The sequence below is a fragment of the Rhynchophorus ferrugineus genome, unplaced genomic scaffold, assembly GCF_030347505.1.
Source record: "Rhynchophorus ferrugineus isolate W39M unplaced genomic scaffold, kcgeb_rfMv2 rfM4, whole genome shotgun sequence".
Classification (NCBI taxonomy): domain Eukaryota; kingdom Metazoa; phylum Arthropoda; class Insecta; order Coleoptera; family Curculionidae; genus Rhynchophorus; species Rhynchophorus ferrugineus.
Genome location: NW_027472583.1, coordinates 16,692,339 through 16,713,020, shown reverse-complemented (window position 1 = coordinate 16,713,020; position 20,682 = coordinate 16,692,339). Strand labels below are relative to the sequence as shown.

Genomic DNA, 20,682 nt, shown 5'->3' with positions numbered 1-20,682 from the left:
AACTGATTAGAGACGCAATCTATTTCTGACTATCTAATAGCTTCGGCATTTTCAACCAGAGTAATAATAAACAGACATATGAAATTTATCAAAACAAACAAAACGTTAAAACAACGTTTGTCTGCTTATAAACAGTAGTTATTATAACTAATATTTTGAAGAATTCTGCAGACTTTTGGCAACCGGACGGATTTTGTACGCTGATTCGGTTACATGTTCGAACGTATCAGACAGCATTGTATCTCTTTTTAACTAGAATAAAGTGAGAAGGAAAGTATTCTCTGATTATAAAACGAATTTACAAATTGCGATAGGCAGTACATTAAACATCTTGATGACGTGAGCTGACTGTTATTTTGAATAAACTATACATTATACTTGACATACATTACTGGCATTATTATTTTTTAGTTGATTGTCAAGGTATTGATTCAAAAAATACCTGCATTTGCATTAAATATAAGTCATGGTGAAGTTTTAAAGTGTCAGTGAAGAGAAATTATCTTCAATGTTTAATTCATTATATATTCTAGTCGCGGTTTGATAATAGTGGCTGCTAGTTTTGAACATCAGTATTGAACATTTTTTGTCCCAGCATAAAATTCCGATATTATACCGAAATCATTGATAACAGTGACAGTGATACTTGAATAGTAATACTAATATTATACTTGAATAGTAATATGAGTATAATTATTTATTTTCTCGCCATATAATGATGTAGGAAGTACAAAAGCTGTGAGTTTTTTTTTGGTACGCCTTATTCTGAAAAATGTATACATATTTTATTCAAAGTATTATGCTAAGGAATTATTTTATCACACAATGTAGTCAACTTTTATATTCTGATAGATCACAGAAAGAAAACTACGTCAACGCTGCCTACATATACGAACAGACTGAGCATTGTTTCAGACTCCCTCACTATATCTACCATAAATAAGACTTTGGATTTGATCTTGATAAACATTAGTCAGTTTTAGTCATCGCAACATATTTAATGAGCTCATTAAAACAAATTGAATCTATTCATCCTTCCCATCCTCACTTTAATGCATGTGATAATTCAAGATTAACGAGCAGATCAATAGTATCGATAGTGGAGCTTCACTCCTTTTAGAGTAGATATATAAATGCCTATGTTTCCAATTTATATCGAAACGTAGCCCAACTAAATCATTATCTGATCGGGGAGAATATACTTTGGGAAGTTAAACAAGTTTTTATAAAAATTTAAATAGTTGTTCCCTATTAAAAAGATTAAACGTCTCATTCATTTCAAATAACCTACTGTTTCAAACAAACTAATATATATTACCCACACATCGTAATTCAAATCCAAAGCCACAATAATTAACCAGAAAAATACATCTGAAGTTAAAAATAAAACACGACAAAGAAACCAATGCCGACTCAACGATAGCGTGAAAAAACAACATCTAGAAACGGGAGCGAAAGAACAAAAAGGAACAAAAGAGCCACGATGGCGGCTTTTGTTTCCGCCGACCCAACAAGCCTGTTGAATACGCCCAGCACATCTAAATTAAAATCGACGCGCTTGACGTGCCCCTGGTGGTGAAATTCCGAATAAAATATTACGCCTACGCGCGATCCGTTCAACGTTTTACATTAACAAATTAACGAGACAAAATGGAGAGACTGGCGAGTGCGGTTTTGTTGGCGATGAGTGGGAGATACGTAGGCATGTTCTGTTGATATATCGTACAGTAGCTTTGCTGAATTAACAGTTTTTGTATTATTTACGTTTGATTTACTGTTCCTTTGATATGATAACATTTTCAATAATTCTGCAAACGTGACTTCAATATTATTCTTATCGAAGAAAATGTTATATAGTCCTTTCAATAAAACAACCAATGCACGTCATCAAGAGGACTTAGGCTACAGTTAATTATACAAACACAGTAGTTTATAGGTTAGAGTTGTTTTTATTATATGTATATTGAACTCTTTCCATGCCATCTATGAAGTCGTGTTTCAGGCGCTTTTTTAATATAGTGGCATCCCGTAGAGACCTAATCCACCTAGTTATCAATTATGTATCCAAGTAATGTATTTTACTTTTATTGGAGAGTATATTTACCTTTTTTATGCTTAGTTCTTATTCCTTCGTATTTCTCCTTAGTTTCTTCCGTTACTATCTGAATACATATTCCTTCATAAAATAGATATCACGGCATTATCAATAATAAATTTGCCATCTCTACAAAACAGTTAGTATTAATTATCTTTTCATAAATTCTAACTAAATGCTCAATTTTATTCTGAATAATTGCACCCATATATATGCATACAAATCTTTCACATTCTACTCAAATATAGAAAATCATTTTTCTATAGTTATCCTATATAAATTATATATTTATCTTTAGTTGCTTCTACCCTTACCACTCTGTGTTGGTAATTGTTAGCATTTGATCAAAAGCCTACAACAAGAAAGTGTCATTCAGTCCCTTTCACTATTAAAATCACTGTTCAAGTGAACTACCAAATTATTAATATATAATCTATCAAACGCTTGTTCATGATTTCGCCATTTGTCAATTTCTTCTTCAGTGTGTCTGATGGAGTTCATCGAAACAGAATATGTTATTGTAGACAATGTTTATTTTTACAGTATACAAATATTTTCTATAATATTTTAATTTTAGGATAAATATTAAATCTAATAAAGACGTTATTATAAAAATTCACAATAATGTTTATATAGTTCTAGTGTCTTTCCCGCCATTTTTACATCATTATTTTATATTTTCCAATCCTCTAAAACTAACTTGAAAATATAAACCTGATAACTGAAATAACTATCCATTTTTGATAAAACGAATACCAAAAGCAACATTGTTATTTTATAGACGGTACGCTGAACACAAAATAAATAAGCAGTGTATCCAAGCTAGAATATATATTTATTATATTATCTCATTAGTTTTTTGAAGTCTTTTTATAATTGTTTTTTCTTATTAATAAAGCAATGTGGTCTTAGATAAATGCTGAATTCCATTAGAGGTTTTTTGAGCGATCTTTTTACTGAAATTCCGGATATCAGAAATCTTTGTACATAATAAATGTCGGAATTCCTAATAGTTGACCAAATACACATTGGAATGCAAATAGTTTATGCTTTTGTCGATATAATTTTTTTTTGTAAAATAAGTTTTTTCGGGCATTAATTGGTAAAACCATAAACTCAGGCTATTAACATTTTGGATCAACTTGATGTAAGAATCCGTGTGAAAATACAGAAAAGAAGCAATTTTTCGTCAAAATTATATAACGTGTCCCTCACTGTTTCTGGTTTCTGTCTTCTGACTTCTCTCATATCGCAATTGAACTCAATTGAACGTGAAAATTTATTTTTATAAGACCAACAAGGCAGCAGCCATATTTTTGCGATATTAATAGACAAAAGTTATGAGTTACTTTTTCTATGTACATACAATATTTACATTTACAGATATATATCATACTACCATAATTAAATAAGGAACTGTCACTAATAAATATAATTTACATATTTTGTAGCTAATTGAGTTATAATTAATTAGTATATGATTACCTATTAATAATACAGTGGCTTAATTGATATTATGTCGCTGTTTAGGCAAATAAATTGAAATCAGTAATAATGAGGCAATTAGTGTTAATTATTTTTGAGATATCTTAATGAGAATATATACATATATATATATATATATATATATATATATATATATATATATATATATATATATATATATATATATATATATATTCAAATGACTAGTTTTAATTAAAAACATTGATTTTAAATATTAATTATTCATCTACTTATACGTATTGAATACATATGGTTTTATTAAAATTTAATAGCTTTACTGCAATATATGTAGAAACAGTACTTTGAATGCATATATTACAAATTTTGATTATTTGTATTGGATATCGTTTACCGATATTATTACATTTTCATTCACCTTGCCAATATATTCTTTCGATATTAACAATTTAGCCGATATAAAACATTTGCTTCATCGATTATATAAAAGCATATTTGAAAACATTAATAAACAAATACATTTTCTCTTAAAAATATGACCTAATTTTTTGCATGTTGTTGTTAAACTTTTTTCATTAAAATCGTTATTCATGAAAAGATTTTTTTTTCTATATTCTGAACATAAATATTTCGATTTGACAAATGACAAATGTCTCAAACAGCACATTTTATAACTCTGAGAGTTTTGAAGGTATTGTTAGCTTATATTGAACGTTATATAATAATGCTGTTACGTTTTAAAACAACTTATTTATTATATATTTGATATTTAACATTATATCGTATATATTGTGATTTTTTTACTTTTTGAAGCAGTTTTAAGATCATGTGTGACAAAACATTTGTTTAATGTTTTTCTACCTAATTCAATTATAAAATATTGAACAATATGCCAAATCTTCTAAATAATATATTATGTAACCCTATAAATGCTAAATGTATTTGAGAAATCAGTTTTTTTAATTTATTTTTAACCTCAATATTGGCGAGATGTGTCTTTTGTACTTTCTAAGTTTGAGAATATCGCTCTATGCTCTGCTAACGATCTTTTCTTCCCATCCTCCAAATATTTGTTTCTTGTATCAAAGCTAAAGCGAGATTCAGTGATTAAAGAAATGAAAATGGCGTTCATAAGATCGACTCAGATTCAAAGGTAAAGTAGAAAGCAGCCGGCTTGGTTGGCGCAGTGATAAAGCCGACAGGACTGTCTTCCTACCGTTGCTATAGTCGCGGGTTCGAATCCTGCATGGTCGTAAATTTATGTTTGTGATTGTTTAATACTTGTGATTATCGTAGGCATGAGCAAAATTCGACGAGGAAAATCATCCCAGTCACGCCAGTAACCAGGCTGGGTAAGAAGGTCTTCTGGGATTATTTCTAAGTTGGTCACTCGTCGGTCGGCAGACTTAATGCCGAGGATCGTGGTTCGGAGTCCACATTAAACTATAAATCCTCTCTAGATAAACCCTCGATGGTAAAGAGGAAACTAAAATATAAAAAAGAAACTTTTACCATGTTTTCAAAAAATTGTTTAAATTTTTATCAGTTTATAAATATGCCTCTTATATTCTGTCTAAGATAAATTTAAAAGTACAAAAGCTGTAATACAAATTATTAAAAAACAACTTAATTAATTTTTTAAGATTAATCAATAATATTTTAAGAACTTTATATCTAATTTTATAGAAATTATATATTAAATTTTGAAGTTATCTCGAATTTACCCAACTGGTTGTTCAAAATTAATACATAATTCTGTTCAATCAAATAAATAATGTTTCTCTCAGAAATCTATATAACTTATTTTATGATAGCTGAATAGCTACCTAATATGAATGAATGTATAATATATATGAGGATATGTTTTTTATTTCAGATTAATAGTGAAAAATACCAGTATATATATTACCAACTTAAAAACATGTATTACATACATTAAAAAAGTTAAGAAATACAATTCTTGTTTTTTTAAATTGATTTTTGGACTATTATATATATTCGAGATTTCTTAAATATAATACAAAATTTATTTTTCTTGTCGTATAAAAAGATATCCGAAGAAAACATCGATGAGCGGAGTTTGTTTCAGAAAAAAAATTTTACCAGAAATTATTGAACTTTTTTATACTTACTTTATTTATTCGAGGAAAAAAATGAATTTTCGGTACTTCGAATATAAGAACTTTTACGCGAAATTTCAAATCTCTGCTACGACTTTTGTCCAAATCACATAATACCCTATATAAAAAAAGCTAAGAGCCAATTTCAAAGTTTGCAACTAAGGACGATTTTATTTTCCTTTTTCTTCCCGTTTCCTTTGTCAAATCCGGGCCTATTTTTGAATCCTCCATTAGTACAGCTTTCATCTTTCGATTTTTTTTTATTTCCCCATAACAACATAAATAAAGCTGAAAAGTTTTTTCCTATTTGACTAGAGTTAGTTTTAATAACAGATATATGGTTGGTGGAGCGATGCCTTTAAGCCGTTTTGTTATATCGAGCTATAGTTCTTAATTATCCTGTTAAGTAAGGCGAGATTAACTGGAAGCTATAATAACATTTATAGGCCGTTAGGTTTAAAGCGCACTGAAGCACATGCTAGGTTAGTACGTCGTAGTAAAAATTATATATGAAAACACATTATTAATTTTTTTGTTATAAGTTTTTTTGTATTTACTTTCATAGTAATTCCATTCATAGTTAAATCTTCTGATAAAATAAGTGAATGTTAAATTAATGAAATGAATGAATGGAATGAAAATTATATCGGCTAAATGGTGACCGCGATTCGCTATAAAACTTTCGACTCTTTTTAAGGCATTTTTCATGACATCCTGCAACATCTGAAGCTAAATTTCTTCAATTTCGTGACGAATATTATCTTTAAGATGTTCAATCATGTGGGGCTTATTCACATAAACTTCTGATTTTAAAAAAGCCCATAAAAATGCCTGATGCTGTTAAATCCGGAGTTCTGGCTGGCCATGCTAAATCGCCATTTTACGAAATTAGTCTTTTTGGAAAAACATCATTCAATAATTGAATTGTTAAACGAGCTATGTGCGCTGTAGCCCCATCTTGCTGAAACCACATGTCCTCTAGTCCTTGCTCTTCCATTTTAGACACAAGAACATTTCGAATCATATCTTGGTACCGTTCAGCAGTAACAGTAACTACAACACCTCGGTCATTTTCAAAAAAATAAGGACGAATGATGTTTCCAGCATAAATGCCACACCATACAGTTCTTTTTAGTGGAAGCAATGATGTTTCATGAATTAATTGAGGATTCTATGATCCCCAAAACCGACTGTTCTGTTTATTGACGTGGCCACTGAGAAAAAAGTGGGCTTCATCGCTGATTATCAATTTAGACGAAAAATATTTAATTTCACCAGACAGCCTTAGAATTGCATTTCTGTACTCAACTCGTTGATCAGAATCTCTCGGTAGCAATTTTTGGACTAATTGAATTTTGTACGGGAACATTTTCAAATCAGTTTTCAAAATTTGCCTTTTTTTTTTTGGCCTGGAACCGGGTAGGGGAATCCTGTTACGGATACCTGGTCGGGAAGACCCGCAAGAATAAGCGAGTTGGACTGGTTATGTGGAGGCTGCCTCTGGGCTACCCACTAAACCCCACCCTATCAGCTGATCCAATGACCCTAACTGATACTTCTTACTGCTAGTAAGGAGGGTGCCCGTAACCGGTAACACCGTTAAGAGGCACAAGGGCCAGGCAAGGACGTGGCGTCGTTATCACACCACGCAGCTTGCGGTACATGAGTTAATCGCTCGCCGGAGAAGGTCGAGACAATTAGGAGTTAGAGCACGACGGGGTAGTGTCGGCTGTGATAGAATAAGGCTACGAAGAGCCGAATGAGTTATTGGCCTGAAATATCGGCCAGCTCGGTAATACATCTATTGTCCGAGAGACGAAGAGTGGAGAAATATCTCGAATAAACCTCGGATATAAAATCGTGAACTTGGGGGACGTCTGTTTCTCTATGAATTTGATTGTTCCTGACGAACCATGGGGCATTGATAATTCTCCTGAGAATTTTGTTTTGAAAACTTTCAAAATTTGCCTTAAACTGCATGCACAAATGTGTAACTGGGAAGCGCGTCTCCGAATTCATGTTTATGGAGACTCTGCAACACTATCTCGCGCCAGAGCCACATTTTCCATCCATCATTTCCACATCATCATTGTGGACGATTAGGACATTTTTTAGGTAATTTCCTCTGAGTAGCAATAATGGAACGATTATTTTTAATAAATATTGTCACTATTTATCGTTCTTGTGGCGTATATTTATTCATAATAAAATTTGGACGTCTACACAACACAATAGTTAAAGCGAAACTGAGCTAAATATCACATAACAACATAAGTAAAGCTGAAAAGTTTCTTCCTTTTTGACTAGAGCTAGTTTTAATAATAGATATATGGTTGGTGGAGCGATGCCTTTAAGCCATTTTATTATATCGAGCTATAGTTCTTAATTATCCTGTTAAGTAAGGCGAGATTAACTCGTAGCTTAAAGCAATGAATATTAATGCTACACTATAATAACATTTATAGGCCGTTAGGTTTAAAGCACACTGAAGCAAATGCTAGGTTAGTACGTCGTATTAAAAATTATATATGAAAATACATTATTCATTTTTTCGTTATAAGTTTTTTTGTATTTATTCTTATAGAAATTTCATTCATATATAGTCAATTCCTCTGATAAAATACGTGAATGTTATTGAAATTGCGTTCCTCGATATTGTTATTATCAAAAACGGAATAATGACCACATACATTTTATTGTTTCTTCAGAGAAGGAGTGTTATATCACACCATTAATCTGAAAACGGCACTGAAACCAACATTTAATTAAAATTATGCAAAAGCCAAATATTTGTTATTCAGATACCGGTGTAATTTCAGTGGCCTTTCAAAAAAAGATAATAAGCTCAAATATAGGTTTACATTTTTGTGCTGTATTTTATTGAAATGGTTTGCTTAACGGAAAAACTCGATACAATTTTAAGTAATCATAAAAATTACTGTTGTGAAATATACTAATATCAATAGTATTTGATTACATGTGATTTCAATCTGCGGAATGTAATAAAGGGCCAAGTATACATTATAGAGGTTCCATAATATATGTGGTTTGAACTGGATTGGAATTGATTTCGAAACCGTTTATTGACAATAAATCAGAGAAATTGAAAATGCTTTCAGCTCGTTAGGGAGATATTTGAATTGCAACCTAACGTGTACCGAATATAATTACGTTTCAAATATGCACACTTTCAGATTCAATTACGTTTCCTATCGAGTAGCGCCGGCGAAGAAATTCAATCATTTCAATATATTGACTGTACTAATTATTTTCGATAAGGTTTTTTTTGTAATAATTTTGATTGTAGTGGTTTTAGGGTAATAAAATTGCTTTCTAAATGAAAATTTAGCCCTTAAAGATCGTTGTCTCCCATTAAATCCTTTGTCTATCTTCGAATTGCATTTAACGAAAGTCATTCTGCATGGCTTCTAGTGAAGTTGACATAATATGAAGCTACTTTTAAAATTTATATAATGTTGCCTTTAATACAAAGAAATCTATTAATTTTTACTGAGTTTTCATATATTAATTTAGTATATATAAACAAAACTTATTGTTAAGTTGTCAAGAAAACAAAGTTGCAAATTAAATACAATTTATATTCTCTCTTCTTTGTTTATTTAAATGAGTAATATAAAAGTGTATACAATAAATTGAATCGATACGTTATGGTGAAAGAATTATTAATTGGATGGAAATAACTTATCAAATCGTCTGTCTGGTTTTGGATAATATTGATTTCGTCATCGGGCCCAATTGATGATTATACACACGAGGAATAATTCTACTGTTCTTGATTCTTGACTTCCACTCTTGATACTTTTTCTTTCTTCTAAAGTCTAATTAAATCTTGACTCCCTTGACTGTTTCTTAATTCATTTTCTTTGGACTAATTCGGTAATAATTTTATTGTTCTTGGTCTTGGTTCTGTAACTCTTTGACTTTAGTTTTACCAATTCTCTTGTTCTTCAATTATCTCTAGTCATTTTGCAAAGTCTGATTACCGTTGTCGATGCATTGTATTTTATTGCTGAAGCTTCTCCCTCGGGTTCTGGTGGCAGTTGAGAAGGCTGGTTTAACAAACCCTTTTCTGTATCCCGATTCGTTCAGAATTTGGGGGAGAGAATGACCCTTCCAGGTAAGAACATTTACATTTGAACAAATAATAGTTACCTTAAATGTGCCATATTAACAATGTTTCTTATAATTATACACAAAAATAGAAAAAAAATTAATATAACCTGTCACAAAGATCACAACATTTCAAATTGGGTGTTCCATACGGGTGTACCTATTTAATATGTTCCATTCTATATTTCTATATTTTGTAGGTCACTCCCAACTAGCGATGAAATTGGAACTATATCGTATCACTTAAATGTGTAATTTTATGATTGAAGACACTGGGTACACTATCATATTATTTAAGGTACACTTATCACCACAGAACTCCTGTCCAGTCTAAGTAAAACTAATAAATATATTAGACTAATTCTTGTTTAAAAAATTTAGGCATGTAAAATAAAAAAGTAAGAGTTATTAAACCAAAAAAAGGAAATTTATTATTATAATTTTATTAATTTTGGGATTGATATTGAGGTTTGAGCATAATTATCAACCTCATGATCTGTAACTAATATAGAAAGGTTGCAAGATTTCAGTTTCTGCATAATAATGTTTCCTACAAAATTTGATATGAATAAACACACCCAGTATAACTTTACGGTCCTTAGAGTGATTCTATATATTTTTTATTATTTAATTAATACATTGTTACTAGTCGTTTCCGTCTAACCTACAATTTGTCTTTATGCTAACTTAAATCTAGGTATATAGCTAGGAGGACCCATCGCCCTAACTCAGTCTCTGGTGAAATTATGTTTATACATGTCAGTGCTGAATTTTTTGATATATGCACCTCACTACACAACACTACATAAGATCAGATGGTTTGATTCTTTTGAGTCTGTGTCCTGTTTTGGTGGCATCCAAAAGTTGCAATATTTCAATATTAATATGAGAATGGGGTCTTTCCTCATTCCCCCTTGCAATTATCTTGATTTCTTGACTGACTGTGGGCATCTGAAGGTCTCGATGTAGGTAATCAGTCCTATAGTATTTGGGTGCACCCACAATACCTCAGGACTTTGTTCTGAAAAATTTGTATTTTATTTATGTTACTCTTTGCAGAACATCCCCATAATTGAACTCTGTATGTCCATATAGGTTTCAATATTTGCTTATATAATATCAATTTATTATGTACTGATAATTGTGATTTTCTTCCAATTAATCAGTACATTTTCCTATATTTCAATTGCAGTTCTTTCCTTTTCTTCTTTATATGTTCCTTCCAGCGAAGTCTTGCATCTAGATTCATTCCGAGATATTTAGCGTTGGTGCTATATGGAATGATAGTGTTATTTAATGTTATTGGTGCTTATACGGTCTCTTTATAGGTGAACTGCACATGTACAGATTTACTTTCATTTATTCTTATTTTCCAAGCTTGTGTCCAATTATTTATATTATTACATATGTATAGTCTAAATAAAACTAACAGAATAGTCAGAATCTTATTTGGGACTAATTTATACTAGACAACACATACAATTTCAATCTAAATGTTACTTTTTGGCATGTATTTTGTGCAAATACAATTCCCTAAAATTAGTATTTTAAATGTAATGTGCTTAAATACTAAATTTTATCTACACTAATTATTCTTCACTTTTTCATCTTAAGTTATTCCCTTAACAATATACTCAGTTTGGGACAGCCGGGTGTTGATGTTCACGTACGACATGATATGGACGGTCCACCAGGATCGGCAGCTGTGCTTCATCTCCAGTTCCTGGTCAACGAAGGTGCCCTGATATCTGCAACCGCGGACGACACGTTGCATCTCTGGAACTTCCGACAAAAAGTGCCCCAAATAGTTCAGAGCTTAAAATTTCAAAAAGAAAAGTAAGTCACATAAGTTCTAATGAAAGCACGAAAAAAAAAAACTTGTGTAAAGAGTTTCAGACAAAAATATACTATCCAAAATAGCAATGAACATACGTCATTTAAATTTATGACGTCAAAACAATGCTTAGTTTACATTGAACTATTTTGCTAACCGCTTATGGTATCCTCTAAAATATAGCTAATCTACCTAATTAGCAGTTGTATAAATAATGAATTTTACTTTCGTTCGGGAGCATATTTCCCTTTTTATGGTTAGTTTGTTTTCTTCCTCACTGTGTCTCCTTGTCAAGTCATTCTAATATCACTTATTTCTCCTTAGTTTCTTCTGTTGCTACCTCTGTACTTTTTTGTTACTAATTTATTAGTTTTAATCACTGCATTATCCCTAATACCTTCACCATATCTGCAAGCCAATTATAGCCTCTGTCTATCCTGGGATCATCATGATCCTGAATAATTGGGATCTTTTCAACCAATATGTTATTGCATGATGCATTGTCCATAACAGTAACTGACGGTCCCTCCTAGTTCTTTAATTGTTGATTTTCAAAACAGAGAAAAAACGTATGCTTCATTTCTCCATGGTAGTGGCTCTTGGAACCGTATAAAATCACTAAATGGTCAAGGAGTAAAACCATTCCTGTTTCTAGATTAATAACAATATATCTGTAATGCATAATTACAAATATATTATCATTAACAAATTCTAATCAAATGTTATTCTAACTTTTATCTTTTTCCTTCAACTTTTGTTATCTTTACACTCTTTTTGTTAGCGTCTTGTCAAGGGTCCTAATGTTTCATTTTGATATATATATGGCTGTACACAAATTGAAACAAGAAATATTCTTTAATTTTATTATGTTTTTAAAAATTGCATCATTTTCAAGAAATATCTGAAAGTTCGGTTAGACCTCTTTGTAGGTCGTCTTACTATATTATATAAATCTTATATTTCCTAAAAGCATATAAGGAATAACTTACATCTTTTAAAGAGCTACATCTCTATAAGTTTTCTATGGATAAATTCTACAATAATAGTTATCTCTGTTTTAGATTAAGTGTTTTTATACATAAATCATCATAAATTTAATCTTGAGTAGAACTAACATCAAAGTATGTAGACGCTTTTTTTTCGATGAATCCATAATGATATTTTTTTTCTTTTTTTGAGATATTTTTGTACTAATATTTAGGTGCGACCGCAATGCAATAAAAATAGTTCTAATGAAACCTCCAATAACTAAATATTTAATGGTATCAATACTTACCTCTCTAGCGCTCTTTACTGGTAAGAAGGTGCCCCCATTATCTGGTTCGTGTTTGAAGTTATAAGAGACAGAATTTGTTTCTGATTGACTATTTATTGGCGTTGGCATTTTCAACCAGAATAATAATAAGCAACGATTTGAATTTTATAATATATATATATATATATATATATATATATATATATATATATATATATATATATATATATATATATATATATATATATATATATATATATATATATATATATTATAAATATTTATAGGCGATTTATAGCCTGTAATTATTATCACTAATATTTTGAAGAATTTTACAGACATTTGGCAACTGGACAACTTTTGTAGACTGATTCGGTTACATGCTCGGACGCATCAGACAGCATTGAGTCTCTTTCCAACTAGAATAAAACGAGAAGAAAAATATTGTGTGGTATTAAAACTAATTTACAAACTGCATTAGTCAATACATTATAAATCAGGATGACGTGAGTTTATTGCTATTTTGGATAGACTATATAAATATATATAGATACCGAAACTAAATCTTGTTATATTATATCGATTTTGAAAACACATCGCCCAAGGAATTGAACTATTTCTCGTAAAGTTTTGTTTTATTCTAGAATAACCTGTGTGCATTTACCACTGCAATCAAAATGGTTATACGTCGGTTCTGAGAAGGGAAACGTGCACATTGTACAAATAGAGAATTTCTCCTTGTCGGGATACGTGATCAATTGGAATAAGGCCATCGAATTGACCAGGAAAACGCATCCAGGTTGTATCGTTCATCTTAGCGATAACCCCCTAGATGCAAGTAAAGTAAGTAATATTTACGAAATTAATGGAGCTTTGTTTCATTTGTTAATAGAGGATGTGAATTTTGCAATGTAAAAAAGTTATTTCACATTTCATTTATAGTATGGGAGCTAGCAACTTAGAGAAAACAAGAATTTCAGGTAAGCTAATCTTTGGGACATTTCATCTCTTTCACTCTTTCGGTCAGCACTCGACCCATCTGGCTGGCGGCAGGAATTTACCTTTACTAGTGCGCATCGTACCTGTTCAGATAAAATACACAATTTTTAAATTAATTAAGAATGGATTTTTTTTCTAATGACTTTTGATCTCAACAATTTCCCAGACTTACCTAATGAGGCTTATTATTTAACAATAGATTATTGTCTATGTCTTAATTTAATAAAAATTACAGCCATACTGAAATAATTTGAATTTTTTTTATAAATAAAAAGTAGCGTCAATTATAAACAATCATAAAAATGTCTGGCAATGAATTAAATATTTTGGTTAAGCCTATCAAAAGTCACTAAAAAATGACCATTCTTAGTTAATTTAACAATTGAGCGTTTTTACCTGTACAGGCACGATGCGCACTGGAAAACGGAACTCCTGCCTGAAAAAGATGATATGTCAAAAGATCAGCTTACCTGAAAACTTTGCTAGCTCCTTAGACTACAAGAATTTATATAATCTTAAATAAAGTGTTAATATAATAATTATAATTATTATCCATTGGGGTTGTTCAATATGTTTTTTGTACTTGATAGAAGTGCTTCTAAGATTTATGTTAAGACTTTGTTTTAAAAATGTTGTAGTTTACTTATAATACGTGTCACGGAACATCTCCTGGATTCTATAAGTCCATATCAATTTTAGTATTTGCTTGTACAATAGTAACTTATTATATTTGGATAATTGATATTTTATTTCAATTAATCTATATTTTCTTATATTTAAAATACTTAAATGTACAACATAAAGACTTAATAATAATAACGATTTTCCATGGAAATTCGTCAGAAAATATTTGCGTTGTCACTATAAAGGATGATAGTATTATTTATTATTATAGTTGTATGTGCGGTTTGATTTTATGTAAATTCAATATGCATTTGCTTTGATTACCTTTTTTTCTTCATATCTTGGTTCAATTATGTAGCGTGTTTCTTGTCTATTGGAATTTTCTTGTTGCGTCTTCGTTATTGTCTCCAGCAGCTAGTATCAGCAGTAATATCATCAACAAATGTGACTGTCGTGATGTTATCCATTTGTGGTGTCCCATTGGCCCCAATTTTTCCATGGCGACATTTTGGACTAAAGATGATGACGGTAGTCGGCACTCTCAAAAATATTATATTCATTTAATGAAGTAGCATGAATGGACTTGGTATCCGTTTTCATATTTAGGTCGATATTTGATAAAATACAACTAAAAAATTGAAAGAATGACCAGTCCACAAAATAAACTTCGATCTTCGTTATATAAAGCTGTCAAGTTTTATTCGCCTAAACCACCTGATAGCGCGCCATCGAGTTTATTTAGCATAGGGGGAAATTGAAAAATAAACGTTTAATATAATATTTTTTTATAAAATACTAACTGATTTTCAAATTGTTCATTGTTATTGTCTTAAATATTATAAAATATAATACTATAAATTAAAAAAAGATTTGTCCAAAATATACTTATAAATACAATATTGAATTTAGGGAATATGGTAATTACATGTTAGAATTTTGGTTACAAAATTTTTATATATTTTTATAGGTACTAAAACATGTACCGTGCAATTCATTGTAGCTATTCATTTTTGCCCTTTAAAATCGCATTTATTTCTTTATCTAACACAAGAAACTCTTTGCTCTCGGTATGTACAAAATTAAAATTAATCGTTTTAAAAAAGATCCCCATTTGCTGATTGATTAATTTTTGTTTTTGTAGATTGTTTTGCCAATAACTAAACAAGTTTAGGTATAGTTTCACTCGCAAACTAAAATATATTTCTGAACATTTAGATAACATAACATAATAGCAGAATCATAAAAATATATGTAACACTTCATGCCTGTTGTATTACCACATATACATTTTGTTTTTAGTATTTTTCATATTATTACTGTGTGGTTCTTTTTATCAGTATACAGCTGAAAGAACAAATTCGAAACATCTCGTTAGTGGAGAAATAAATAATATGTACCTTAAATGCTACAAATATAACGTCATCACAACAAGTTTCCTTAGAGAGAGAGAGCAAATATAATCTAAGAGGTCTTACAAAAGATAAAATCGAGAGGAAAAAACAAACCTATTATCCTTTTACCTCTAGTTATTCAGACTCACAAAATATGGCTACAGGTGTTTCCATTTCTATGTTTTGTACACCAATCAGAGTACGTCAGTATTTAGTGACAGATGTAATAGGAATGTTGGAAGCAGATAGAATGTCTATATATCGCTTTGCATAAAAAATATTTTAATAGCTTTTGGATATTCGGGAAAATAGCGATGTGTTTTTCATGATTTTATAGATATGTCCATTTATTTGCAACAAGCCTAGGATGCAAACGTCATTTTGTTCTCAACAATATCTGGGTCTTTTTATCATTTGATTGTTTTATCTAATTATATTGTACAGATTCACACACCACTTATACACTTTAGAATTCATACTTAATCTGCAAAATAATATATTTTGACGCATTCATGTTTATTATTTACCAACTATATACCCGAATTTTAATTTTAAAGTAGAGAAAATCATAAAATTATTAAGTAAAATTAGAATTAATTTATTTAAATTAAATGTATTTCCTACAGAAAAAATAGTTATATAATATATATTTCAGAAATAGTTAATAAATTAGAATATTAGAAAATGATTTTTCAGAATTAGTCATCATCCCAATTGAATGCAAAAATGTATGAGAAAAGACTAGGTTTATGGAAAAACATTCTTAAAGATCTCAACTCAACTGTTGACGCAGCTGAAAATGAGAGCACAAACAAAAATTTTTTTAGACATCAAGATTATACGCCAAATGTATTTTCTCTGACTTAACGATAACATACTCTTATATTTCATATCTCAAAATATAATTTCGTAACGATTCTTATCAACTAAAAAGATATTGACTGCCATTTAGAGATATTTTGACGCCTTTGGGAAAACGACGAAAGTCTAAAGAATAGGAGCTATAAATTAAACACACAAATATCGAATCTTTCTTACAATCATAAATATGTTTTTTCATTTATATTACGAACTTAATTCATTAGCAACATTTCATTAGCAAAAGAGTCCACCGTATGCAAAAACAGGTGGTAATCATTTGGTGCCAGATCCAGGCTAGTCCAGACAACTTCCTACCGATCTCCCGGAACTTCTGATGAATCACTATCGATGTGTGTATGGTCTGGTGTTGTCTTAATATTTTTATAACGATAAACATTTTTTTCCATTTCGAATTTATTGAATAACTTATATATAAGTATATTGAAGTTGAGTTGAAGTAATACTATATAATATCTCAACATGTGCTTCAAAATATACAATACTTATTGAACAACCTCGCACATCAGCTCATAAACCAAAAAATTAATTGTATTATGTAGTATGGTATATTATATTATTTTGCATGGCAGGTTTGTACTGAATGATATATGGCGAACATACTAAAGTGAAATATTAATGTAAATATGTTTAGTTATTAATAGGCTATGAAAGTGGTCAGATCGTGTTATGGGATCTCAGAAACAGAAGTTCCGAGATGCGATGGCAGGCTAGCGAACTGAGATCGATCGCATGGCATTACGAAGGAAAACAGTTTATGTGTTCACATACGGACGGAACGCTCACAACATGGAATATTCGAAACAATCAAAAATATGTGCATATTTCACAACCTCACGGTAAGCTGCTTAATATATTTATTGGTTAAATAGTAATTCTAAATGGAGTAACATCTAAATTATTTATTTTACATGCTGTTGCCTCTGACTCTTAGTTCAAAATCACAGTAGTTATACTGCTCTCACGTTGTTGTGATTTAGTAACCTTATTTAATGTTATAATGCGAAATCTTGGATAATTTCGTCAATCCACTTGATTTCGAAGTCATCGTGCAACTCTTCGTTGGTTACATAGCGATAAGCATTGGTGATTGATTGTAAAACCTTGTTTTGGCAGCGTTGAATTAGTAGTTGGTTTAATGTTCTGGTGCAAACCCCACAGTTGCACCCCTAAGGTCCAAATTGGCTTTATGATTGAGTCATAAACCAATCTCTTTTTTGCTTGATTTTAACTCTGATCTGTTCTGATTTTTGTCTAATATGATGTTTCCAATTTAACTTACCATCGAGACGCATGCCGAGGTATTTAACTGATTCTGCTTGAGGAATCGGGCATCTGTCAAGTGATATTATTATAAATATAATAAATATTCTATACGTTACTCTATACACTTGGTCGATTGTTGAGTCATTATTTCGAAATTCAAACTGGAAATCTTGTATTTTTATAACTGGTTTAACACCTTTTAACAGCAGTTTCTCAAATATCGCGATATTATGATATCGTAGGTAACAGCAAAAAAGTCTTATCTTACTAAAAAGTAAGATGCAACGTGTTCTTGTTAAAACATTACGAAATATTCAGACAAGCATGAATATGTATGTCAACATGATGATTGCTTTTCATGGCAACTCTTTCAATAACCGAGGTCCGTCCAAATCCGTATGTAATATTTTATAATGATGTGTATAAAATATATTAGACAAAGTACTTAATTGTATAATATAATGTAAAGTTTAGTTTTAAATAAAAGCACGGTCAAGCATATTTATTTATATGTTATATTTAGGTTTAGGATATAGGTTATATTATGTTACGAAAAGCCTAGCTCAAATTATTCTTGATTACTTTCAAACATGCGATGGAACGTTCTCATGTTGGGTAACCTCCTTGTAGGTAAGGTTCCGCTAATAGCAGCTCATGGTAGATCACTGCGTTCGCTTTTTACGATAAATATTGAACGCTTTTGGGTGCTTATTCCATGATTATTTAAATTTTGGTTGATATAATGTCCCGTCATGACTCGAAACAAAAAAATCGTCCCTTATCATTGGAGCACCAGAAAAAAAACATCGTTCAACGTCTCTTAGTGATCCCGAGTTTACACGAAACTCAATTTCCTTGTTTTTACATAATATTCATGGCCTTGAGGAGGCTTGAAATTGAGATATTCAATGTTTCTACGAACTTCTCTTAAATTTAGCATAAATCATAGTCTAACAACAGCTCCAAGTCACCATATTCAAGTTATACTGACCATCCTTCGCGTTCCACCTGGAATCCCTGAAACCAATATTCTTTTTTAGGGAGCATATTCGCCATTAGTTGTAGTTTTCGTCAAATTCAAACAAAAAATCAATGTCTTTTGTTAATTGTGTTTTGTTGATACAAAGGTAAACATTGTTAAAGCAAAATATATACTAATACACCATCTTAATAAATTCTTCAAAATGTTTTCGTATTTCTTATGAAATACGGGAGCAAGAGATATATATATCACTAATGCATGTAAATATTTTCTAACGATTTTTTTCAGCCAAACTAAACAAAGATAATAGACCTGAACAATGTAAAACAATAAATAAAGTAGAATGGAAAAGTAGCAAATCAGGGTGAGTTTTTGCATTTACCTTGCGCAGTCGAGCAAATACCGAACTATTGTGTATTTTATAGAGAAGCTTATGTAATATTTTCTGGTGGTATGCCTTACGATCAAATCAGAACCCCCAGTATTACCGTTGTACATAACAAAACCACCACTGTACTGGAAATGGAACATAATGTCATCGATTTTGTCACGCTCTGTGAATCTCCTTACGTTAGCGGTATGGGGATAGAATAAATTTAATTAACGATACATGTTTATGCATATTTTTACAGACGTTCAAGAGCCTTTCGCTATCATAGCCCTATTACAGAACGATCTGGTAGTCATGGACCTTCAGACGCCTGGATTTCCATGTCTCGAAAATCCGTATCCAATGGATATACACGAATCTCCGGTCACATGCGTCAGTTATTTAGCTGATTGTCCAGCTGATCTTATCCCCGCGTTTTATTCAGTAGGCAGGGCGGGTGCCATTAAGAGACAGGGTTATAGTGACATGGACTGGCCAATTAGCGGCGGTAGTTGGTCTGCGCAAGCCTGCAGCTATGCTGAAGTTATACTTACTGGGTGAGCTGTAACATTATTAATAATCTAGTCTATACGTTTTGTCAACTGAAAACCCACACTTTTGACACATTCTATTTAAATCATTAGATAAGGGTCTTTAAACCTGTAAATGAATAATAAAGGTCCAGTAAATATGACAAAACGTATATAAAGTCAGTTTATTTTCACCTAATCTCGGGCCTTTAGCTGATAACAAATAACGGAGCTGACATAAATATATGATATGTAATGTGTCAGAGAAACCAAAGGGAAACAAACCGTAATAGATCTTCAACTAACCGAAAATTTCGGTAAAAGTCGTGATTTTACTATACTGAACTATTTAATTTATTGTAATAATTGAAAAAGAACTATTATGTCTGAACTAAATAGGATTACAATGAAATAAATGTTGTTATTTTTGAAAACAAACTTCATATGATGTTTAATTGACAGTAAACTTACGCCATCTGAATTGATGACGTCAAAACGATGCATTGTTGTCTCATTAACTATTAACCTATTAAGTTTTAGTTTATTTTGACATAATAAAATTTTAATCTAAATAAAATATTAAACAAATATACTGTTATCAAGTATAATTTATTTTAACATTATAGTAGATCTAATTGGTATATCATCCAAAGACTTAAACTACTAATCAATAGTTATTCCAACATTTACGTTTTTCCATTAACTTTTGTTGTCTTAACACTATTTTTATTACCATCTTACC

The 20,682-nt window shown here is 30.7% G+C and overlaps 1 protein-coding gene across 4 annotated transcripts in view; it reads left to right on the top strand.

Moving 5' to 3' along the window:
* Positions 1-20,682, top strand: part of Tomosyn (syntaxin-binding protein tomosyn) — a 360,116-nt gene that overhangs the window by 308,241 nt on the left and 31,193 nt on the right. For all 4 annotated transcript variants that reach the window (XM_076402722.1, XM_076402721.1, XM_076402718.1 and 1 more), the window contains 6 exons: positions 11,449-11,646; positions 13,544-13,742; positions 17,427-17,631; positions 19,329-19,404; positions 19,466-19,617; positions 19,673-19,967. In XM_076402722.1, coding sequence (XP_076258837.1) covers positions 11,449-11,646; positions 13,544-13,742; positions 17,427-17,631; positions 19,329-19,404; positions 19,466-19,617; positions 19,673-19,967 — 1,125 coding nt within the window. The remainder of the gene's footprint in view (positions 1-11,448; positions 11,647-13,543; positions 13,743-17,426; positions 17,632-19,328; positions 19,405-19,465; positions 19,618-19,672; positions 19,968-20,682) is intronic.